We start from the raw sequence: 26,474 nt of genomic DNA on the forward strand, positions 1-26,474 counted from the left end.
TCAGTTCTTGCTGTTCCAGAACAGACGAACACCCCTCATCTTGTTCTCCTCCTTGACCCACGGATAATGCAAAATATTCAGGTTATTTTTCTTTTCCACATCTTGCAGTAGCTTCTGTGACTCCTCAGAAAGTGCAGATTTGTCTAGTCTGAAGCAAGAAAACAAAAGCTGTTGTTTTTTACATTTACTAATTGTGTGTGCTTATACGGGCACATGCTACAGGGCACATGTGAAGGTCAGAGGACAGTTCATGAGATTCCATCATCCCCCTGCTACTATGTGGATCCTGGCAGCAAGTGCCTTCACCCACTGAGCCATCCACCATCCCAAGTTTGGTTGGCGATCACTTGACTCTCCTTTACCCCCATGACACCCTCTCTGTCATCCTAGTAGTGAAGGAAGGAAGACACCGCGTGTGAGAAGGCCTGATTCTCCCCTCCAGAGTAGGGGCCTCTCGTCTATGTAGATATGCAATACAGACGTCCGTGTAAAGCATCTATCTAGATGTCAAGATTAAAGTCACAAACCACTGAAGCGAAAATGACTGTTTTCACCCGTTCATTGTTTAAATGCCTAACCATGATCATTATTATGCCTTATTCCTGCGTTATTTAGTGTTGACTTTTCTCAGATTGTGAACACTAGTATAGTTAATGTCATTGTCACCAATCTCACACCATCTATGTTAAGTCTTTTGAGTCCCTATTCACTTTCTCTGAGACACAGCTTATCCTACACCTTAGCTCACCCATGAATACAGCTGATGCTCATCTATTCCCTCTGTCAGCTTCCCCCACGCCATCATCACTAAGTTTACCTAGAAAAATAAAAATTATCGAATGCTTATTATCTTTACACTGTATTTCAAAATCCATTAGTTTATTCCTTGAGAATTTCACATGGATACAATGGATTTTGATCATATCCTTTCCCCATTCCCCTCTCTGACCCATCCACATTCCTTCCCACACTTCGCGTCCTTTTCTTCCCCAATAGCTCACCGAGTCTCAGTTGTGATGCCCATACATGCGTGGAGGGAGGTGCATGCATGTGGCATATGCAACCTATCAGGGGCCACATCCCTGAAGAACACGACTCTCCCTTCCCTGAGGCCACCAAATGTCTCTAGTTCCCCAGCTAGCGGTCCGGGTAATGACCCCCTCCTCCACGCATGCTGGAATGTTGACCTGCCTGAACTTGAGCATGGCTCGCACAGGCAATCATGGCTACTGTCAGTTCCTGGGTGTATCTGCCTTGTCAAGGCGGTTTTGTAGAAGTCCTCCCGACTCTTACAATTTCCCTACCCCCTCTTCCTCAATGTGCTCTGACCCTTGGACGTAAGAGGTCAGCCCCTTTAAAAAAGTAATGTCTTAAGCCGTCAGCACTCAATATAGTTAATTTTTTTCTGCAAAAAGTTCCCTTAGATTTTTGTGCAGTAGTTCCCCCCTGAATTTCACAAATTAAGATTGGAACAGAGTTCCTCAGAGAAGTACAGCTGGCTTCCCCAATTTTCTTTCCATTCTGTCTGTTTTTGTCTTCCCTGGTATTCATAACCACAAGTCATGTGACCTGTAACTACAAAGAGTTAGTACAGAGATCTTCCAGGCTCATTCAGATCTGCTGCTCACTTCATCCCCTGCCTCTCAGCCTCCCCTTCAGGCAATGCCGCCCCAAGCGCAGCATTCTCACCCCAGCCTCCCCCACATCTCAGCCTTGCTTGGACATTACTCTCTGTAGCCCCAGGACAGGATCCAAGTCAGTGGGGCAGAGGTGCGAACCATTTTCCTCACAGAATGCTCCTCGACCATCTTCCCAGCACTCATATCATCAACCTGCTCACGCAGAGTAAGTTCTCAGCAGAACTTTGATGTAGAAGTCTGTACAGCAGTGTCAGACCCCTCCCGACTATAGCCTGGGATGAACATCCATGGGTAGACACTGGATGTGGGAGGTGGTGTTTGTAACCACCTCTGTTGTGTGATTGGAAGACGTGAGAATGACCAGCCACGCTGTGCCCAGTGGTAGCTTGCTGCCATGGCAGTTATAGGATTAGCTGTTCACTTTTGATTGGATTATGATGCCTGCTCCATGGGGAGATTTAATGATTGCTACTGTAAACACTGTCAACATCCCGTGACTTAGGGCATCACAGGCCCCAGAGGGAAACCTAGTGCTGTTCCCTTAAATGGGCCTGTGTGTCAAGCTGCCTTCTAAATACATTTGTGCCCGTAGATTTGTACTTCTCACAACTGTGGTCTACGAACTTTTCAGTTAATGCAGGGATCACAACTTGTCGAAAGTGCTGAGAGCAAGTGATTGTGACTGCTGAGCTGTAGATGCGTCTTTGGTGAACCTGCCCTACCAGGCGCAGGGATTGTCATGACAGAAGGGGCAGATGGACTGTGAGAGCTGGGAGGTGGGGAAGCACTATGGGATTCTCTCTTTAGACACGACATGAGTGGTTATGCATCAGCTCACAGTTGATGCTGAGGTTGCTGGCACAAGACCTGCATTCAAAATTCCAACATGGATGGGGGGACCCTGAACCCCATCCCTAGCGCAGGAACTATTGGTAGCTGACTTGTGTTCTGTGAGAATGACTTCTAAGATTGGTGTGTTGGGTGGTTGCCCATGCCCCAGTGGATGACCCCGTATCCACAAGCACAGTCAACAGGACTTAGAGTCAGGGGTTATTAATTGGGATTGGAGGGTCCCGGGGGTGTTGGAGGTTGGTAGTACAGGTAGGATATTATCAAAACATGTATATGTATGAAAATTTGAAAGAATAAATAAAAATTATTAAGATTAACATGGGTGGAGTGTTGGCTCAGTGGTTAGGAGCACTGGATGCTCTTCTAGGTGTGATAAGGTTCTATTCCCAACACTCACAAGGTGGCTCACAACTTCTGTAACTCCGTCCTAAGGGATCTGATGCCCTCTTCTTGCCTTTGCAGGCAGCAGGCAGGCATGTGGTACACAGAGTTACATGCAGAGAAAACACTTGTACATAAAAATGTTTTAAAAATAAATTTGGCATTGAGTACCTTGAGAAACCATTTAAATGGCATATACAAAGTACACTACATATTCAAACTCATATTTTGTCAGTTTTATTATCACTTTTTGTTTTTTAAGATGTTATATGATACCCACATGTAACATTTGCTTACAATGTGTATATGTACATTATAGACTAGGACCCATATATGAGTGAGAATATGTGGTTTTTTATTTCTGCAGTTAGGTGACCCTATTTGATATCCTTCTAAGAACATTCATTTTCTATAAATATTTTGATTTCATCATTTTTTAGAGCTGAATAATAATTTTACGAAATAAGCCAGCAATACCACTGTTGGGCATATACCCAAAAGATGTTCAATCACACTACAAGAACATTTGTACAACTATGTTCATAGCAACATTATTTATAATATCCAGAACCTGGAAACAACCTAGATGCCCTTCAACTTAAGAATGGATAAAGAAAATGTGGCACATTACACATTGGAGTACTACTCAGTGATAAAAAACAATGACATCTTGAAATCTAAATGAAAATGGATGGAACTTGAAAAAACTATCCTGAGTGAGGTAACCCAGACTCAGAAAGATGAACATGGTGTGTACTCACTCATAAGTGGATACTAGCTGTAAAGCAAAGGATATTGAGCTTATAGTCCATGATCCTAGAGAAGCTAAGTAATAAGGTGAACCCTAAGAAAGAACATAATAGATCTACCTGGAAAGAGAAAATTGACAAGATTGCCTGACAAAATTGGGAGCATGGGGGTGGGGTAAAATGGAGGGTGGAAGGGGCAGAAGTGGGAGAAGAGGAGCTGGGAGGAGAACATGTGGGGACAGGACAGTCAAGATGGGGGAAGGACAGAGATGAGAGCAAGGAAAGAGATACTTTGATTGAGGGAGCCATTATGGTGCTAGCAAGAAATCTGGCTCTAGGGAAATTTCCAGGGATCCCCAAGGATGACCCCAGCTAAGATGCTAAGCAATAGAGGATAGGGGGCCCAAACTGGCCTTGCCCTGTAGTCAGATTGATGAATATCTTAAATATCACCATAGAAACTTCATCCAGCAACTGATGGAAACAGAGGCAGAGAACCTCAGCAGAGTCCAGTAGAAGAGTGGGAGGAGTGAGAATATGAGCACATAGGTCAAGACTATGACGGGTTCACCCACTGAAACAGTCTACCTGAGCTCTAGGAGCTCAGCAACTCCAGGTATATTGGGAAGGAGCCAGCATAGGTCCAAACTAGTCACTCTGAATGTGGGTGACAGCTGCATGGCTGGGGCAGACTGAGGGGCACTGGCAGTGCCCCCAGGATTTTCCCCTATTGCTTGTAGTGATTTTAAAGAACTTATTCTCTTTGGATGGATACCTTATTCAGCCTAGATATAGTAGAGAGGGCCTTGGAGCTTCCCCAAAGCAATGTGCCTTACTCTCTCTGAGGACTGGATGGGTGGTGGGGTGGACAGGTGGAGTGCCTGGGAGGAGGAGAAGGAGTGGTAACTAGGATTGGCATGCTAAGTGAAAAAAGATAGTTTGTTTTCTTTTTAAAAATAAAAGAATAATACATTTTTTAAAAAAATTAAAAAAGAAATATGCCAATTTTTTTTTTTTAAAGAAGATGTTTGATATTTGGAGTAATTGCCACCAGAGGGCGGTACCTATGAATGGCAAGAGATCAAGGATGGCCGTCAGTGTCCTCGAGGATAAAGGTTTTCCTGCACAACACAACTTCCCAGTCCTGTGTCACCAGGGCTCAGCTTGAGCCAACTGCTACAGAAGAGCTGCTCCAAAGTCACTCCCGACCCCAGGACACAGCGAGCACTCACCCCAGCACCTTCACGCTGCAGCCTCTGCAAGCCAAAGCCTCACACAGCAGCTTCATCCCATAGTGGTCCAAGGTGACCCAGTCGAGGCTCAGCCTGGTCAGTGTTCTGCATGTGCTGAGAGCAGAGGCGAGGTCTGCACAGCAGGCAGTGGTGAGCACACACATGTCTAACCTGTGACAGGGAAACACCAGAAAAAGGATGCAGAATTTGGTGCCAGTTCTAGGCTTCTGAGCAAAGACTTAACCAGGCCCAAATGTCCACAGTGAGCAAAACCACTAAGCAAATATAGTTTTTTTTCCCCCCCGAGACAGGGTTTCTCTGTAGCTTTGGAGCCTGTCCTGACCAGGCTTGCCTTGAACTCACAGAGATCTTCCTGCCTCTGCCTCCTGAGTACTGGGATCTGTACCACCACCTCCCTGCCAGAGCACTACTTTTTATTTGAGAATCATACATGTATACAATGTGTCTTGATCACATTTGTCTAATACCCACACTTCCAACTCCTCCCAGACCTCCCTATCCGCAGCCTTCCCAACGTGATACCTTTTTAAACCTTCTAAGTCAATGGTTTTCAACCGGGGGTGGGGGGTGGGGGGGTGGGGGGTTGGGGGTCATGACCCCAATGGGGGGGTGGAATGACCTTGTCACGGAGGTCACATCTCATATATTCTGCAGTCAGTATTTACATATAGTTCATAACAGCAGCACAATTACTGTTATGAAGTGGCAATGGAAATAATTTTATGGCTGGCATCACCACACAGAACATGGTGAGAAACTGTATTAAAGGTCACAGCATTAGGAAGGTTGAGAGCCACTGCACTAACTCAATTAGCATTGCCTTAGGTGCTTGGGATTAGGACAGTCCCCTGCAGCACAGGTGACCAGAGCTCCATCTCTGAAGACTGGCTCTCCTCCCATCAGCTGCCATCAGCTGCCAATAGCTCCTCATCTGGGCTGGGGCTTCTTGAGGGCCTCCACCATCCACTCTGGAGTGCTGACTACTTGACTCATGCCAGGTACTGTAAACTGGTGAAGAGCCCGTGGCTGGGCAAGCTGTAGGCCCTAAGGGAGAACCCGTTACTATCGCTTTGCTAAGGGGACATAACATAAAACCACCCTCTCAATCTTCCTAGTGTGGCGACCCTTTAATACAGTTCCTCATGTTGTGGGGACCCCACACTACAAAATGATTTTTATTGTTACTTCGTAACTGTAATTTTGATACTGTTATGATTCATAATGTAAATATCTGTGTTTTCTGATTGGTCTTAGGTAACCCCTGTGAAAGGGTCATTTAATTCTCAAAGGGGTCGGGACCCACAGGTTGAGAACCATTGTTCTAACCACTTAGCGTTATTTCTATGTTAGTTCAGCTCTCAAGCCTCATGGGAGAAGCAACTTTTGCAATGGCCTGGTTAATACAGAGACGCACAGCTGGTCTGCATTCTGAGAGTGAGGACAGAGGACTCGGTCTCACATGGATCATCTGTGTCATCCCTTCCCCCAGGCTCAGGGAACATCACAGAAGAGAACCCAGAAGACCAGAAGAACAGATGCTGTGGTGGGCAAAGCATGACATGGGCGTGGTGCTCAACCCCCAGCAGATGCTGTTGTTCGTATAAGATCTGGGTGTTAACGTGTTTCTCAACTCTTGAGACTATGCTAGGCGGAATTCTTCTTAACTCTATTGTCTTAGGATTTCGATTGCTGTGAAAAGGCACCATGACCACAGCACCTTTTAAAGAAAATATTTAATTGTGGTGGCTGTTTTCCAGTTCATTGTCATCACAGTGGGACATAGTGGCATGAAGGCAGACATGGTCCCGGAGAAGGAGCAGAGGCTTCTAACATCCTGAGCTGCATGCATCAGAAGCCAGTCTGACTCACTGGGTGTGGCTTGAGCATACATGAGGCTTCAAAGCCCGTCCCACAGTGACACGTCCCCCAACAAGACACACCTGCTGCAACAAGGCCACCCCTCCTAAGAGTGCAGCTCCCTTTGGGGGCCATTTTCTTACAAACCACCACACCTGTTAACCCTCCAGATTTCCCTGAGTTGGGAGGTACCTCCCACCTACGACAGTCAGGAGACTCACCCAAGACTCTGAAGTTTACAAGCCGGATTCCTCAGAGCTTCACACAACCGCTTGACGCCCCTATCTTCTATGTTATTGTTGCCCAGTTTCAGGGTCTTTAGATTTTCATTGCAAGTAAGGACAGTGGAGATCTGCTCACAGCAGTCTGAAGTGAGACAGCAACCAGACAACCTGGGGAAAACACACGCAAACATACTGACTTCTGAGGCCTGATGCTTTTGTTTTGATCTGTTATTTATTTTATATTTTGGAACTTTATATGAGCTCGGTATATACATCCCTCCAAACCTACCTCCAATTCCTTCCAGATCCCAAATTAATCTCTTTATTATTGTTACATGTGTACACATATGAATATATGTGAATATATATTCATGCCTGCACACCTGTACATGCATAAGTAACCTATTAAGCCCATTTAGTTTAGCTTGTTTGTGCACAACTCCAGGGGTTTGTATGACTCAGTAGAGCTTGTTCCTGGAGACCATTCTCCCCCTCAGCAGGCATTCATTGACCGCCTTTTCTTTTTGAAACAGGGTCTCATGTATCTAGTGTGGCTTCAGACTCATTACGTAGCTGAGACTGACCTTGAACTTCTGAACCTCCTACCTCTACCTCCCAGTGCTGAGATCATAGGTATTCATTTATAGGAACCGTAAGTGCCCAAGCAGTACTGAAATGCTGGCGTTGCTTCTCCATCTGGGCTACACTGCTCCCTGTGGCTCACTGCAATTCTTCTGCCTTCCTCTCTTCATCTGGTACCACTACTCTCGTCCTCCCTGGCTCAAATAGAGATACCCTGAACACCAGTGGGGCTACCTGGTCGCCGATCTCGGATTTCTGTGCAGATGTCATCATGAGGTGAACTCCTGCCAGTATTTAATATAACGCGACCTCAAACCCTCCTCAAGCCTCAAGCTCATGGTTTCCCATGGCGCTTTCAATATGGTTAAGAGAAAGGTTGGGGAGAGAAGGAAGATAAAGGGTATAAGACAGGTGAAGAATGGAGAATACGAAGATGATGAGTGCATAGTTGGTAAACAGAGACATTAGGCAGATGTTAGATGCACAGTGAAAAAATGATTAGTAGATAATATATAGATTGATAGTGAATAGGTGATACGCAGATGGTTGTAGAACAGAAGAGATGGATGATATAGAAGTAAAGACAATAAAGTTTTACATGGGAGAAAGGGAGAGCTGTTATACTCATAGATGGCGTAAGTATGTCGATGTGATAGGGGAGAGATATGCAAATAGAGGCATAAACACCCACGCATAGATTCATGATTGAAGGAGGTATGTAATCATGTGGGCTTAAGCACCTCTGATATGTGTGTGCATTGATGGCTCTCAAGCACGGATGAATTTTTACCCTCCAGGGCATGCCCAAAGCATCTAGAGATATTTTGGATTGCCGCACTAGGACAGAGGGTGCTACTGGCATCTAAGATGTAGACATATTGCCACAGCCCTCTTCAAATCACAGGACAGCCACAACAAAAAGACCAATAGTGCAAAAATTTAGAACCTGTGACATTTGCACACAGACACAGCACCTTTGAGCCTCACGTGCATACATGTCCATCACCTCGATTCTAGCTGAGGAGTGCTCTGCTTAACCTGTTTTTGAAAATTTTTATTTATGTGCATTGGTGTTTTGTCTGCACTCATGCCTGTGTGAGGGTGTCGGAACCCCTGGATCTGTAGTCACAGACGATTGTGAGCTGCCATATAGGTGCTGGGCATTGAAGCCGGGTTTCGTGATGGAATGGGTGAGGCAGATTCTGTGCCTTCTTTTATCAGCAGGAATTTACTCATGGGAACTCACCCTCATGACCCAATCTTAAGACAGTCATCACGGATGGCAGGCTTCACCACAGACTCCGAGGGGACACTGACATCCAGACAATTCTACCCTCCCACTTCCTTCTGAATGCCAACATCTGATACTGCATCCCCAGGGATGGATGAGAACACAGCCCTACCATAACTCCTGAAGGGGGCACTTTGGGTCTTTCAAAGCTTCACACAGAATTTTTGCCCCCAAATCTTCTAGGACATTTGACCCCAGGTCAAGCAGAGAGAGGTGTTTGTTGCACGAAAGGGCTTCGTTGAGATGACCACAGACAATGAGGGTGAGAGAGCAATATGACAACCTGTGAAGAGAGTCACACAGCGCAGGTCACTCACTGTCACAGCATAGTGCTCTGCAAAGGCTTCTGTGTTCTCCCTAGAATGAACTTCCACTTTTCATGAAAACGTGTTGAAACGGGCCGCTAATATGGCTCTGCAGGTAAAGGACCTTGCCACCAAGCCTGAGGACCTGAGTTCAGTCCCACGCAATGGAAGGAAATACCAACTCCCATAAATCGTCTTTTGTCCTCCATATGTGTACTAGTACACATATGCATGCATGCACACACACACACACACAATGGAAACACTTTCAAACAAGTTTTGAAAACCTGAGGTTATAGATCACCACAGATGTTTCCAAAATCGACTAATTTTTCAATGTATTTACAAGACAATCAATACTTCCACCTATACCAGAAATTCACCATGTTGCAGAACCCTGCCCTCGTTTTTGTTGTTCTTGTGAGTGTGTGTACGTCTCTCTGAAGGTGTGTGTGGAGGTCAGAGGAAAAGCTCAGATGTCACACGCTGAACACCACTATCCACCCTCTTTGAGACAGGGTTTCTCACTGGCCTGGGGCTCATTCATGAGACTGGGCTGGTAGTCCAGTGAGTCCTAGAGTTCCTGCCATCTCCACCTCTGCGGTGTGTCACTACTTGGGTCCTGGAGGTCAAACTCAGGTCATCATGCTAGGGTGCAAGTGTCTGACCTCCTTTACTGTTACTCCACTCGGTCCTGATACTTTATTTTACAGATTCTTCCTAATGCTGTCACATGTATGGGTGAATGGCTAGTATTTTAAAGACTAGATAATATTTGAAATAATGCATGCTTAATGTAGCTATTTTTAATTACTAGTCATCAAGTGTAGTTTAACTCAATCTACTCTATAGTAACTAGTAGAGAAATAACTGAATCATTTCGTTTTCTAATGTTAGTTTTTCCTACCTCTTCAGCAACATCCTTCAACTTTTTAAAATCCATTTTTCTCTTTTTCCTTTCTAAGATTCATTTCAATAATGGACAGTTGGTTCAGCGTTTAAGATCATTTGCTGGTCTTGCAGAGGAGCTGGGGTTCGGTTCTAAGCACCCGCATAACTCCTATATAATGCTCACAATCTCCTATAACTACAATTCCAGGGGACTATTCACCTCCTCCAGCCTCTGCAGGCTCAGGAACTCGCGGGATACACAGGTAGGAAAATCCACAAGTGCTCTCATGTATCCAGTTTAGGACAAAACACAAAGGCACTGAGAGCATCATATAAAACTATCCCCAAGCCATGTGACAGATTTATGTACTGTGCAAATGCTTTCATGTTTGGCCTTAGGGAGCGTCACCAAGACTCACGATTTGCAAATATTTCAAAAGAAATTTAAACGAGACCTGGAACATTTCTGGTCTAGTCATGAGCAGCCCATGCAGGAGGCACTTCGTCTGCATGCGTTTCCTGTTCTAAAGAGGCATCTCCTTACTGTCCATATCCAGTGCCCTTACGGTTTTATCTGCATGCTCATGCTATGAGCCACACACATGCTACTGTGAATACGTGAGCACATAGGACACAGATGGTTTGGGTCTGTATACTCTTTCTCTTCCTGAACCCAGGTGTCTTTAAGCACATTCCCCATCTTAAGACCTTTGATGGATGGAACAATAAGTTATCTCTATGACTTACCTGGGACCACAGTCTGGCAGTGTGCTATGATGAGCAATCAACGTCAACCTCAGGGCAGGAGACAGCCTACAGTGACTTAGGTAAGACGTAGGAAGCCCTGCCTTTGAAGGGAATATTTTCTTCTTATTTATAGTCGCCTCTGCCCTATAGCCAGTCTCTTTCCAAGTGTATCACTGTCTTCCATGGTTATCATATAAATTAAACTAAAAATTACATATGAGGAATTTCAGAGCTAGCCTTGTCTAGTCGGAAGTTGGTCTCATAAATCTGCTCTCATTTGCTCCACTTGCTGACATGGCAAATTAGGCATGGACAAGTGACCGAGATCCTGACACATCCCAGGTTCTCCTGCCGCCTTTGTGGCAATTTGTCCACCTTTATGATGGTTTTACCTATGTGCAGGGCTTTGCAATATCTCCAGGGCATGCTCCCCCAGACCAACTTACATCAGTTTCTCCAGGACGCAGCTTGGATCCCTCAGGATCTCACACAGTACCATCACTCCTTTGTTCTTCAAGGGGTTTTCAACCAATGAGAGATGCTTCAGCTTGCAGAGGTTTAGGGAAGTCACAATTTCAACACAAGCGTTACTTGAGATGCCACACTTCCCCAACCTGCATGTGAGATACATGTCACAGGTTAGGAATAACATCTTTAGAAGGCCTATGTAAGACTACTTGTTGTTCAAACAAATGCCCAGCTTCTAATACTGTACGTACCAGCTCACATTTACATCACAGACTTCTTTAATTCATGAGTGCAATCATGTGACTATCACTGTGAGTCATGAAGTTCTATTGATTGAGAAAAAAGCCCAAGCCAGTGGTTTTTCAGTCATGGGTGACTTTTACTCTCTGGGATCAATATGGAAATGTTTTGTAATGTTATTGATTGTCATAACAGCCAACAGAGAGACAGAGTGTACTGGAATGTAGTAGGGAGAAGCCATATCCTTTAATGCACACATAGACCCCATCACTAAAATATGGTCTATAACCCAGCATGTTTGATTACCAATATCACTGTTAACACCTTCACATACCCACACCAGCACCACAGACACCCATACCAACACACACACACACACACCAACGCACACACACACCCCAACACACACACACCCCAACACACCCCCCCACACACACACCAACACACACACACCCCAACGCACACACACACCCCAACACACACACACATCCCCAACACACACACACCCCAACACACACACACCCCAACACACATACACACCAACACACACACACACACCAACACACACACACACACACACAACTTACTTCTTCAGTCTCACAGTGGCCTTCCCTTTCAGGTTTCAGGGATCATTTACAAAGCTCATTGTTATGGACATTCTTAACACGTACTCCTTGTGTTTAAAGTACAGAGGAGATCATGAAGCTTATGGGTTCTGTCATCTTGCTTGTCAGCTGAGAATATTCAGAAGCTATGACGGAGGATGCAGTCAGATCATGTGCATGGAGTGAGATCTGCAAGGATCCCGGGTCCAAGAATGCTTGCCTTATGGCTGCAGAGTCCTCCGTGTGGATAGATTCGCACACTAGAAGACCCGGCTCCGGCTCCCTTCCAGTACTGTGATAAACTCTCTGTCCAAAGCAACTAAGAGAGGAAACGGTTCGGCTTCCACTTTCAGGTTACAGCTCGTCATTGAGGAAGTCAGAGCAGGAACCTGGAAGCAGGAATCATGAGTGAGCTTCTTGCTGGTTCGTGCTTAGCTAGCTAGACTTCTTATAAAGACCAGAACCTCCGGAACCATGCCTACTTATTTCATCTTCTTTCAGTTAACAAGCAGGATAAAATCCCTCACAGATGCCCCAGCTTACTAACCTGATAAAGACAATCACTGAACTAAATCAAGCTGACAGTGCACAGTAGGACGGAAATGCTCCAAACTTTCTGGGAATTTTTTCAGTGGAGTCTTTATCATGTGAGCGTGACAGACTAACTTCAAACTGAACTCACTGAGGATGGGGGTGATAATGACAGTTACAGACATAGACCTAGCGTGGTTCTTCTGGGGACTGGTCACTATGCAGTAGTGCACCAAACACCACCTACCTCATAAGAATAAAATAGATCCTATCACCCGGAGGACACCAAGAGGTTGGAAGCTTTGTGTTGGGAATCAAGGCAACAGTCCAAATACCAGAACAGATGATTCTGATCTGATCATGAAATTACAAATGTTCGTATTGCTTTACACCGCCTGAGGAAAAGAGTGCCTTGCATGTTTCTTAGCATAAGCCCCCAATGCTCAAGCGACAACGGTGAGGAACTCACTCTGCGCTACTGTGTGGCTGGAAAACAGCAGATCCTCAGTACCCTGGCGACCTCACCTCTTCTCTGCCATTTCCGCCCAGCCCACCTGCATGGCTGCCTCTGAGTTTCTTCTCTAGCTATCATCAAAGGCCAAGGGGGTTTTACTTATGGGGCGTTTCTCTGCTGGTAGCTATTGTATAGTTCCCCTGTAAGTTCACGTCTAATTTCCACAGCTGAGCCACACCCTAGGTATCTAAGTGTAGCAGATCTAGATATGCTGTTATGATGGGATTCAAACCATTAGAAAGCCAAAGAGGAAATCATCAGAGTGCAAGGGGAACTGCTTAGAAAGGAACGGGAGCCAACAGAACATAACTGAGTGTGATCAAAGTCCATACAAATGTTTGTGGAATGGTGTCATGGGGGCGCCCGAGAGGCGGGTCAGCAGTGAAGGGCTCTTGCTGCCTCAACAGAGAACTAGAGTTCAAATCCAGGCACCCACATCAGGTAGCTCACAGCCCTCTTCTGGCTTCTGAAGGCACCTGCGCGCGCACGCGCACACACACACACACACACACACTGTTAACAAGGAGAAAAAGAAATTATCATAATGAAACTCATTTTGTACAATATGTGCTCATACAATGCAAAACTTTCAAAGTTAATCCTTAAATGTGATTTTAGGAACAATTTGAAAGCAGCTCCTGAGTGTAGACAGCGCACTGACTTACAGCAGCTCCTCCAGTTTGCATGTTGGCGATTTCAGCCCGCAGCACATTTTCTCAACCGCATCATTGGACAGATTAGTGCCATAGAGGTTCAGGGATGTCAGGTGAGGCAGCTGAAGAACTGTGTGAAATAACGTACCATCCCCAAAGTTAGTCATGAAGGAACACCTGTGGAATAAGGCCAAATTGCACATTATACCAGGGGGTGTGGGTTCATGCAAAGCAACTTGTACAATCCTCTCCCACACTGTGCCTCACACACCATGGTTGCTTGGGCACCCTGGTTACCCCCAAGTTCTCACTGGCTGTCTCCAGATACCAGACAAACATGGAGGCTCGAGCTACTCATCTCTCTCCCTTTTCTTCTATTTCCCCCACTCCTGCATAACACCCAGATCATTCTCAGAAGACTCATACTTGCCTTCATATTAAATTCTGAATATTGCCTGTCATGGCTAATCAAGGGTTCCAACTCAACATTATCTAGAGAAAGGGAACCTGAATTGAGGAATTGCCTCATCAGATTGCCATGTCTGTGGAGCATTTTCTTAATAGGTAATTGGTGGAGAAACACCATTGTGAGCAGCATTACCCCTGGGCAGGTAGGTCTGATGTGAATAGGAAGAGTGTTGAGCAGGTCAGGGGAGATAAGCCAGGGAGCAGCATTCCTCCATGGTCTCTGCTTCAGTTCCTACCTGCAGGTTCCTGCCCTGACTTCCCTTGGTGATGGATGGTGACCTGGCAGTGGTAAAATGGAATAAACCCTTTCCTCCTCTAGGCTGCTTTTGGTCATGGTATTTATCCCAGCAGCAAAAAGCAAACCTGCGTAACTCCTTATGTATAAACAGATGATTGTATTTATTTAATGTTTCCTGCCTTGCGTCCCAAGGAAGGGCCCATTTCTCCTAATTTACTAGTATTTTTGTTGTTGATTAATACAGGGTTTCTCTGTGTAACCTTGGATGTCCTGAATTTCACTCTGTAGATCAGGCTGGCCTCAAATTCTGAGATATGCCTGCCTCTGACTCCCAAGGACTGGGTTTGAAGGTGTGTACCACCACAGCTCAGGTTAGTAAGAACCAGTGTTTTTTAAAGGAATCACTGTCTATAATGGTCATAGACTGGGGTTCAGAGTCAAGAAAACTAGATGTGATTTTTTTTTTGTTTGTATATATTTCTTTTTAAAGTTGGGAAAATGTAGTCAAACTTATGCCTGGCCCTGTTTCCTTATAAGAAATAGATGCCAGCATGATGACTAAGACGCTATCATTGGGCAGGACAGAAAGCAGATACCGCTCTTGCAGAGGACTGGAGTTCTGTTCCCAGCACTTATGTTGGGCAGCTCACAACTTAGTATAACTCTGACTCCAGAGGCCCAATTCAGATGCACACATACATACATACAATCACAGTAATGTTGAAAAGTGGACTTTTAATTAACATTCATACAGTGTCTAGAACACAGTCAATTCTTGCTGTCTGTGTACATGCATACACACATGCACATATATACTAGATGTACATGCATACACACATGCACACATATACTAGATGTACATGCATACACACATGCACACATATACTAGATGTACATGCATACACACATGCACACATATACTAGATGTACATGCACACACATGCACACATATACTAGATGTACATGCACACATACTAGTTGTATAGGCATTTACAAACCACCTGTAAATCACATGTATGTGTGTGACAGAGAAAGAACTTCAAATATGTGACTCTTGGTAATATTGCATTTTCTACTTTGGATTTTAGTTCTGAATTTGTTTATGAATTAGTCTTATCAAGGCAGAGAGGGAAATTCTTCTATCTATGGAAAGGATGGGTGACTGTCAAACTTACGACAAGCTTTGGAGCTTAAACATGTTCAGAGGTATACGAGGAGCTGGAGACAACGACTCACAAAGATGCTGAATTGCAGTTTCATTGAAATTACAGCTGTCCAGATCCAACACTTGTAAGTTCCAGAAAATTCCACATAATGAACACCAATATTTGTTTGCAATTCTGCAATGAGATAACACATTGTTATTCTCTGGTGGCTAAATGCAATCAAGACACTCCTAAGATGAGCCCCACCACCTGAGGAGGCACACATGGCACATACACATACAGGCTGGCCAAGCACTCATACACAGTAATAAAAATAAATAAATTTTTACAAAAGAGAAAAAGGAGCAGACAAAAGACAGAGAGGAGAGGGTGAGCAACGTGGGTGAGAAAATGCCCTCTTCTGGGCATTGTATAGCCATTGCAGTCTTAATCCTGTTAGAGCTATGGATCCCTCCACTGCCTGCAAAAGACCTGGCCTGTTCCTGTCAATCATCAACTGGGGAGAGGCTTGGACAGTCCCAGCCCTCCCTGCTGGAATATTGACAACTGGTTGGCTCTGGGGAAGGAGCAGTCATCTCCAGCTTTGTACCCACAAGTCAGCCCACTAGGATCTAATGCACAGCTCCCAACCCTTGGACACACTGATGACCCTAGTTAAACTTATAGCTGACAAAACAAAAAGACATCAGCGTGACGAAAGAACTTGGAAAGAAGAAGTCGGACCAGGCAGGAGACCCCATTCTCTAGGCCCTCCATAGTGGGGCAAAACACCGGGCACCTCCCCCACCTGCATCAGTTTATCTTGCCAGCCAGCAGGAGAGTTTCCTGATGAGAGAACCATGAGAGTGGACCAAGAGAGGAACTCTAAAACACAAGCTGTGATGGCACAGGCTGGACCAAGAGAGCAAACTAGGAGAGAAGACCAAGAGAGCAGGCTAAGGGAGACACAGACAGTGACAGTACAGAGCAGACCAAGAACAATCCCCAAAGACTCAGACAGACTCTGCATGGATTGGACCAAGATGCAAACATACCGCAAGCATCATCTGAAGGAAGAGATGGGAAGGCACCAATGTAAGAATTCATCCAACAGCCTAAAAAGCAAACACAGTAACACCAGAACCCAGTGGTCACACAACAGGAAGACTTGATCATTCTAACCCAGAAGCAGCAGAAGAAAATGATTTTAAACATAACTATATGAAGATAATGGAGACCTTTAAAGAGGAAATAAAAAACTACTGTAAAGAAATGGAGGAAAAGAAATACAAAAAATGGAAGAAATTAGTAAATCTCTCAAAGAAACCCAAGAAAAAAAACAATCAAACAGTTCAAGACTTGAAGACTGAAATAGAGGCAATTAAAAAAACACAAACTGAGGGAATTCTGGATATGGAAAATCTGGGTAAATGAACAATAACTACAGAGGCAAGTATAACCAACAGAATACAAGAGATGGAAGAGAGAATCTCAGGTGTTGAAGATACTATAGAGGAAATTGATTCATTGTTCAAAGAAAACAGTAAATCTAACAAATTCTTAATACAAAGCATCCATGAAATCTGGGACATCATGAAAAAACCAAACCTAAGAATACCAGGGGTAGAAGAAGGAGAAGAACTCCAGCTCAAAGGCAATATATTTAACAAAATTGTAGACGAAAACTTTCCCAAACTAAAGAAGGATATTCCTATGAAGGTAGAAAAAGCTTACAGAACACTAAATAGACTGGATCAAAAAAATTCTCCTTGCTATATAATAATCAAATCACAAAACATATAGAATAAAGAAAGACTATTAAGAGCTGCTAAGGAAAAAGGTCAAGTAAGATATAAAGGTAAACCTATCAGAATTACACCTGAATTCTCAATGGAAACCATGAAGCCAGAAGATACTGGGTAGATGTGGTGCATACACTAAGAGATCATGGATTTAAGCCCAGACTACTATACCCAGTCACCATTAATGGAGAAAACAAGATATTCCATAACAAAACCAGTTTTAAACAATACGTATCCAGAAACTCAGCCCTACAGAAAGTACTAGAAGGAAAACACAAGCCAAGGATGCTAACTACACCCACAAAAATATAGGAAACAGATAAACTCCCATCAGCAAAACCCAAAAAGTGGAAACACACAATCATTACCACTGAAAAATAACAGGAATTTACAAGCATGGGTCATTAATATCTCTTAATATCAATGGACTCAATTCATCTATAAAAAGACACAGGCTAAGAGAATGGATACAAAAACAGGATCCAGCTTTCTGCTGTTTACAAGAAACACACCTCAACCACAAAGACAGACATTACCTCAGAGTAAAAAATTGGGAATAGGTTTTCCAATCAATTGGACATAAGAAACAAGTGAGTCTAGCTATCCTAATATCTAACAAAATAGATTCCAAGCTAAAATCAATCAGAAGAGATAGAGAAGGACACTTTATATTCATAAGAGGAACAATCCATCAGGATGAAATTTCAATCCTGAACATCTATGCCCCTAATACAAGAACACACACATATGTAAAAGAAACATTACTAAAGCTTAAATCGCAAATCAAACCCCACACACTAATAGCAGAAGACTTCAACACTCCACTCTCTACAGTGGACAGGTAAACCAGACAGAAACTTAACAGAGAAGTAAGAGAACTACCAGATGTCATGAATCAAATGGAATTAACAGATATCTATAAATAGTCCACCCAAACAGGAAAGAATATACCTTCTCTGCACCTCATGGAACCTTCTCTAAATTTGACCACAAACTCTGTAACAAGCAAACCTCCACAGATATAAGGAAATTGGAGTAACTTTTTGTGTCTTATCAGATCACCATGGTTTAAAGTTAGAATTTAACAACAACACTACTCTCAGAAAGTCTACAAACTCATGGATATTGAACAGAGCTATTCAACTGCCCCCAGGACAAGGAAGAAATGAAAAAAATTAAAGTTTTCCTAGAATTCAGTGAAAATGAAGGTACAACATACCCAAACTTATGGGACACTATGAAAGCCCTGCTAAGAGTAAAGTTCATAGCACTAAGTGCTCACACAAAGAAAGTGGAAAAAGCTCACACTAGTGACTTAACAGCACACCTGAAAGCTCTAGAACAGAAAGAAGCAGGCTCATCCAGGAGAAGTACAAGATAGGAAATAATCAAATTGAGAGCTGAGATCATAAGATAGAAATAAAGAAAACAATACAAAAAAATCAATGAGACAAAGAACTGGTTCTTTGAGAAAATCAACAAGATAGACAAATCCTTATCCAAACTAATCAAAAGGTGGATTGAGAACATCCCAATAAACAAAATCAGAAATGAAAAGGGGGACATAACAACAGACAACGAGGAAAACCAGAGAATAGTAGATCATACTAAAAAAAAAAAAAACTATACTCCACAAAAGTGGAAAATGTAAAAGAAATGGACAATTTTCTGGATAGATACCATATACCAAAATTAAATCAAGATAAGGTGAACAATTTAAATAGACCTTTAAACTGTAAGGAAATAGGAGCTGTCATCAAAAACCTCTCAACCAAAAAAGCCCAGGCTTGGGTGGTTTTAGTGCAGAATTCTACCAGAATTTCCAAGAAGTGCTAATACTTCAAAGTGCTCCACATAATAGAAACAGAAGGGACATTGCCAGATTCTTTTTATGAGGCTACAGGTACCCTGATACCAAAACCACACAAAGACTCAACCAAGAAAGAGAATTATAGATAATGCAAAAATACTCAATAAAATATTAGCAAACCGAATCCAAGAACACATAAAAAAATAATCCACCATGATCAAGCTACCTTCATCCCAGAGATACAGAGATGGTTCAACTTATAAAAATCATTTTAATCCATCACATAAATAAACTGAAAGAAAAAAATATGCTCATCTCATTAGATGCTGAAAAAGCATTTGACAAAATAATACCCCTTCATGATAAAAGTCTTGGAGAGATCAGGGATACAAAAACCATATCTAAACATAATAAAAGCAATATATAGGGCACTAAAGACACTATAGATGATGGGAAAGAGGCAGACGCTACAAAGAACTGCTCACATTTCCATCTCACACTGGCCTTGTGACAAATTTGCTCTCAGTATGAATGAAGGAACTCAAGACTTGGCTGTGTGGGGCCACACAGCTCCAAATGGTAGTGCCAAGACTCAACAGAAAGCTTCCTGACCATGCCATCAAAACACTCAGGCATAGAAATAAAAGAACTTAGAAACTCTGTTCTGGAGAGAAGGACTGGTGGGTATTGAGTGTGGGCTGTACACACATGAAGACCTGGGTTCAGATCCACAGCACCAACATAAGCTGGGTGTGGTTGCGTGAGGCTGTTGCCCCACATTAGAAAAGAGAAACAGGTAGATCGGGTGTCTTGGTGGCCAGTTAGCCTAGTCAAGATGGTTAGCTTCAAGTTTGGTGAGAGAAGTAAGGTGGGGGACAATGGAGAAAGGCACCCACATGTTCCTCTGACAGCAGGCACACAAACAGACCTGTAAACAATGCACTCGACACTGAGGCACAACTGGAAGAACTGAAGACCGGGTTCCGAGATGTACTCACTTCTTGCGTCGTCTAAAGGTTTCTATGTCACCATCTCCTGGGTTATGCGTTTCTGAAAAAACTCTTTCTTGTATATGCAGATGAAGTTTCTTTAGCTTCTGCGATCTCAGCAGACTGTAGGTAACTACTGTGAGTATATCAACACTACTAATATCAACAGTCATTTCTTCGAATAGACCCATCACTTGTGTTACAAATTCTTCTTCCTTGTTGCCAAATAGGCTCTTGAACAAACTCTGGGCACTCAGTGTCTTATTGGACTCTTCTTGATTCATATTTCTAAAGCAGTTGAGGATAACACCTCTAACATCTCTGGATGGTATAAAGCCAAAGTGTGGGTTCAGCATGGCAGCAACCTTTTCAGTGGCGATTCCAAATACAAACATCCCTGTCCGGAGCCATCGGGTTTGGCCATGAGCATAGACTTCTCTTAGGAATTGGAGTAGGCTTCCTATGATGGGGTGAGGTGTGTCTTTGTCTTGTCTGAGGAAATAGAACAGGGCAGCAAAATACGACTGTAGCGTCGGATGGTAAAACATGAAACAGTCACCCCGGTAACTGAGAAAATTCATTCTCAGCCATGATGCCTGCTCAGGTTCAGTTATCCCATTCCTCCTGAGATCCTCAGACTTAAACACAAATACCTGTTTCCACATTCCCTCTGCAGCCAAGGTACACAGAGTCTTTAGTCGGGCTCTGTTCTGTCTGGATGGATGGTTGTCATATACCAATCTGAAGGAGCTCACCATAAAGCTTGTGTACAAAGCCGAATCTGGCTCATAGATGAGGTTCATTTCCTCTCCCCTGTCACGCTGCCCCTTTACGGTCCTACAGAACATCCAGCACATATAAGGATTTCTGCATAAAGAAAGCAATGGTTGCATGGTTTTTAAAAAATTAAAGATGTCTCGGCCTTTCTGGTAACTGCCGAAGAAGGACATACAGTAGAACCTTCTAGACACCTTGTTGAGTCCTCCCATAGTTATCTCCCTTGGATACTGTAGCAAGGGATAGATTCTGGGTATACTTGGGTTTCCCAATTCAAGCAGCAGAGATGATTCTGGGAGCATTAATTTCTGTATCAAACTACTCAAGACAATTTGTGTTGGCAGCGTCTTCCTCCAGTCGTCGCACAAGTTTGTCCGGAGTTCCAAGTCAAATTTCAGGTGGTCAAATCCATCCAAGATAAACAAGATTTTCCTTGGATCGGATAAGACATCATCCAGTGTCTCTGAAGATGCAGACAACTGGCTTAAGAGAAGCTGATCTAAGCTCAACTCTGTGGTGCTGTTAAGTGAGACGAGAGAAAAGAAGAAAACATACTGAAATCTGTTCTTCCATAAGTCTCCTGATGCCCAATCCAACATGGATTTTCTTAAGAACGTGGTTTTTCCGATTGCTTCAGCACCCAGTATGACTGCAGTGACTGGATTTAACTGAGGATCAAATACTTCTTGCAACATCTTGTACTGCATTTCTGTAACAACTTTGTATTCTGCATCCGGCACATAAAGGTAGTCTTCGAAGGTCCATATGTGGTGAAATGCAGTCTTCATAATCTCTTTGTATGTCCTTCTTTTATCTGAGTTTGATGAAATCAGAACACAAGACAGTTAGGACTAGGACACTCCTGAGAATGAATCACAGTTTTCTTAAATACACGTCTAGTGAATGATCCCCACACCTGGATGAGCGGTGAGGCCGTGGGTCCTGAGGACAGAAGAGGAGGAGAGCCACCCACCCTTTCCCTGCAATAAGTTTCCATTTTCCTTCAACTGATACAGGGTTTTCTTCCCTTTACCCTCCAAAGAATGGTTAGACCCCACCCCAGCCCCAACCAACTAGCCCGTTCTTTTTACACCGGCTCCTCTAGATAGAGACCTCTATTGCATGCAAGTCTTTCCATGCTTGTGAACTTGCCTGGAAGAGTTGACTGACTCATGCTTAACTCAGATCCATGTGCTAAAGGGGGTATATAAATATTTTAGGGCCAATAGAAGAGAAGGGGGTTCGCCAGAAGGCAGGTGTATCAGCTGTGGTACAGCATGAATTCTGGGTACCTCACTACAAATTTGCAAAGGGCCTGATACCTTCCCAGGGCAATGGCCATAAGTATTTCATCTGTTCACAACTTCATGAGTTAGGGCTCAGAATACTGTGACTCAGCCTAAGGCTTTCATACCCCCAGTAGTCATTACAGGTCAATCTATTTCAAATTCTTCAGTTTTCTGTACATGTTTACAATCCGATGCTTAGTCAAAGCAAGATTTGTGAGTGAAATGACCTCTGGGGTTCTATGATTTCACATCTACAGAAAACAATCCTGATGGGGTGTTGCATTGTTCTGGGTTCAACCACATGTATCTCACAGTTTTAGGTGCATTATTTAATGTATCTGGATCAACGTCCTAAGCAAAAAGGGATTACTAGAAAGTGTTTCTCTTTCCATTCATGGAGTTAGTTAGCAGGCAGCTGGCATGTCATCAGTACCACACTTTGATATTTCCCGTGAATTTCTGGTACCAGGCTTTCTGAGGGCAAGACCCTACTGTTGTATCTGAGATTTACTGGGACTTGTATCAGTGACTGGTACATTAGAAATGTTCAATATGTTTAAAACACTTGCTACTCTTCTAGATGACCTGGGTTCAGCTCCAAGCACCTAGACAGTCACTGATAACTTGAGGTTTGGTTCAGTTTCAGGGATTCCTGTCCTCTTTTGGCCACAAGGCACTGCATGCGTGTGTTTCCTATCCATATATGCTAGCAAATACTTACACACATTATGTATAAAACTACATAATTATATATAATTACATATTAAATATATCTTTAAATATATAGTTTAAAAATCTTTTCAAAAAGCCTGAAAACCTTGTTATTAGATGAAAAGGTTTCATAGGTCAGCAGAGGACTCTTAATTAAGTCATCCTAAGAGAATCTACTATCTGCCCAATCTGTTGCAGGCTCTGGGGTTTATGCGGCCCTGCACCTTTCTTGTAATTGAGTTGAACTTGCCATGTATGTAATTCAACTCCTGTAAAAAGGGACATGGGTATAAATATTTAATCAAACAAATGGTTAACAGAAGAATATCATTCCATCCTTGTGTACATCCAGGCAATCATAAATCTCAACCTGTAGGAACAACTCTAGCTCCATGGCCCAGTGTGGTGAAGTTTTGTTTGTGATATAACAAAGCTTGCCTGATGATGGAGGAGTTACTTTCATTTAATAAAGAAACTGCCTTGGCCCATTTATAGGCCAGCCCTTAGGTGGGTGGAGTAAACAGACAGAATGCTGGGAGAAAGAAGCCGAGTAAGGAGTCGCCATGATTCTCCCACTCCAGACAGACGCAGGTTAAGATCTTTCCTGGTAAGCCAGCTCGTGATACTACACAGAATATTAGAAATGGGTTAGATCAATATGTAAGAGCTAGCCAATAAGAGGCTGGAACTAATGGGCCAGGCAGTGATTAAAAGAATACAGTTTCCGTGTAATTATTTCGGGGCATAAGCCATGCGGGCGGCTGGGTGCCGGGGACGCAGCCCCGCCACTCATATTACAACAGCCTGAAGATCAGAGTGTGGAGCTAGTCACTAGTTAGTCATAGAGACCAGGCAGTGGTGGCACACATCTTTAATCCCAGTACCTGAGAGACAGAGGCAGACAGATCTCTGTGAGTTCCAGACCACCCTAGTTTACACAAGTTTGAGTCAGTCTCAAACAGAAACAGAACCAAGTGGTAACAGCTCACACCTTTAATCCCAGCACTAGGGAGGTAGAGACAAGAAGCAATATGACTGGGTGGAAAGAGGAATATAAGGTGGGAGGAGTCAGGCGCTCAACCCATTCAGTCTGAGGGTTCAAGGAGACAGTCTTGCCCTGTTCCGTCTAAGGATTCTGGTAGAGGCAAAAAGGTCTCTCTAGTACCTGGCTCCTTTACTTCTCTCATTTTTCAACATTTACCCCGATATCTGATTCTAGGTTTTATTTAAGAAGACTAATTAGGATTGTACTACAGGCCAGTAAGAGGCTCCCATCCTGAAAGCACTCCTACGGCAGTAGCCTACACAGGACCAAAACTAGAGCTGACATTAACTAGAATTTGTCCTGCTTTAGTGTAGATTCTCTGTTTGCATTTCTGTTTTTAGAGACAGGGTCTTGTGTAGCCCAGAATGCCCACTGACCTCAGGCTAGCCATTAGTCAAGGCTGACCTTACACTCTCACACTCTCCCATTTGCCTCTACCTCTGAAGCTCTAGAAGGGGCTACAATGCATAGCTGTGCTAGTGGTTTGGGTAAAAACGTCCCCATTGGTTGGTAAACTTGAAGATCTGTTCCCCAATTAATGGTGAGGTTTGGGAAGGTTTAGGAGGTGTGGCCTTGTTAGAGAAGGATGTTTCTTGGGGCAGGCACTGAGATTTCATAGCCTCCCACTGCTTCCAGTTCCCTCTCTCTGCTTCATGCTCACAGCTGAGACGTGACCTCAGCTTCCTGCTCCTCCTACCATGCCTGCGTGTTGTCATGCCTCTCTCACCACTCTGGAACCATAAGCCTAGATAAACCTTTTCCACGAGTCACTTTTGGTCACGGTGTTTTATCACAGCAACAGAAATTAAATGATACAATAACCATGACATGTTATTCTCCATGTCTTCCATGCTTGTGAGTAGTACTTGGTCCTCGAAAATTACTGGTGTCTTTATCCCCAAGAGGAAACAGATGTAGTGACATTGATCATCTTGTTGTAGCTGACTAGACAAGTCACATGACTAAGAACCAACTGAACAAAGCACATGGTTCCAGATTCACAACCATTTTTGTGGACACTTCTGGCATCTGTTAACTCGTAGTTCTGCCAAAGAATGCATGAACAGCAAACCCAGTGAATATTGACACAGCTTATATGCATCTGAAAAGGGGGATGAGCTCCTGGTAAAATATTCCCTCTGGAAGGTCTGTGACATGCCCTCCACCTGGACACGATCTCACCTTGTATATTTGAGGGCTTCTTCCACAGTCTCAAGAAATTCATAGGAAATAAAGGTAATGTCTCTGGGACAGAGGACAAAGGCCTCTTCTTAGCACTACGTGTCTGGTCAAAAGGATGAGTCAGTGCTATAATAGATAGAACCTCATCTCAGCTGAGTGTGGCACCATGTACCTGGAACCCCAGTACTCAGGAACTTGAGGCAGGAAGTCATGAGTTCAAGACTAGTCTGGTCTATAGAGTGACTTTTAAGCCAGCCTGGGCTAAACAGTGAGACATTTTACAGAAAGAACAAACAAGAGAAGGGAGAGACAGAGGAAGCAAGGGAGAGAGAGGAGGAAGGAGAGCGAGTGAGAGCAATGCCAAGAGGAAAGGCATCGTTTTGTATGCTAATATTAAAAAAGCAAACGAAAGAACAATTTTCTTCGTCAGCTGAAGAAAACAACATTAATGTTGGAATCTGCCTTATTTGTTTCAACCCATCCTACATTTTCTTTTATTGGTAATGGTCATGTGCATTAGGAGACCCTCCCCCACTCCAGTGAAAGGATGACGTATACAGCACCCACTGGTTTCTTCAGTGCAACCCTTCCTCAGCATGAGCTTCACATTATGGTTGTTAGCTTGGTGTTTCTGTGGGACTCCTACAAATCGAAGTAGGGGTGTCTCTGACTCTTTCAACTGCTCATGGGACCCTTTTCCTCCTATTGGACTTCCTAGTCCAGCTTTAATATGAGGGTTTGTGCCTAGTTTTACTGCACCTTGTTATTCTGTGTTCAGTTGATGTCCCTGCTTTATTTCTGAAGAGAAACAGAGGAGAAATGGATCCGGGAGAGTAAGAGGTGGGAGGACTGGGTGGGATGGAGGGATGGGAGGTATTGTAGGAGAGAAGAATAAACTAAAAAAATAAAGGCAGCTCCTATGTGACTAACTTTCCCATGTGTCCCTTCTCTCTCCATGCTCGCTTACCTCTCCTCAGTTCCTGAAACTTGGTCCAGAGGTCTCTCCGATTGACCTGTAGAAATGTTCTTGACATTATGTCCCATACCTGTCCTGGATAATGTGAGTTCAACAGCGTTATCAGGTCTGTTCTCGAAGCTACCTTAATATTTGCCCAGAGCACTGGATTGAGTTGCAATTCTGGTTCTTTGATGAGCAGATTTTTGAAGTTTAGGAACTTTGCATCACTGAGCTGTTTTAGGCAGTGAGACACACCCAAACCAGATGATTCTGTCAT

The 26,474-nt window shown here is 43.6% G+C and overlaps 1 protein-coding gene across 2 annotated transcripts; it reads right to left on the reverse strand.

Annotated features, from left to right (window-relative positions):
* On the reverse strand, positions 1 to 26,474 carry Nlrp9 (NLR family pyrin domain containing 9). Of its 2 annotated transcripts, XM_057761799.1 has the most exons (9): positions 26,207 to 26,474; positions 20,245 to 21,826; positions 15,665 to 15,829; positions 13,796 to 13,960; positions 11,219 to 11,386; positions 8,942 to 9,112; positions 6,954 to 7,124; positions 4,855 to 5,025; positions 1 to 148 (listed from the first exon to the last, which is right to left on the reverse strand). In XM_057761799.1, the coding sequence occupies exons 1-9, from the start codon at positions 26,472 to 26,474 to the stop codon at positions 1 to 3; spliced, it is 3,009 nt and encodes a 1,002-aa protein (XP_057617782.1). The 2 variants fall into 2 exon arrangements, with proteins under 2 accessions (XP_057617782.1, XP_057617783.1); XM_057761800.1 differs by lacking the exon at positions 15,665 to 15,829.

Source organism: Chionomys nivalis, chromosome 2, assembly GCF_950005125.1.
Source record: "Chionomys nivalis chromosome 2, mChiNiv1.1, whole genome shotgun sequence".
NCBI lineage: Eukaryota > Metazoa > Chordata > Mammalia > Rodentia > Cricetidae > Chionomys > Chionomys nivalis.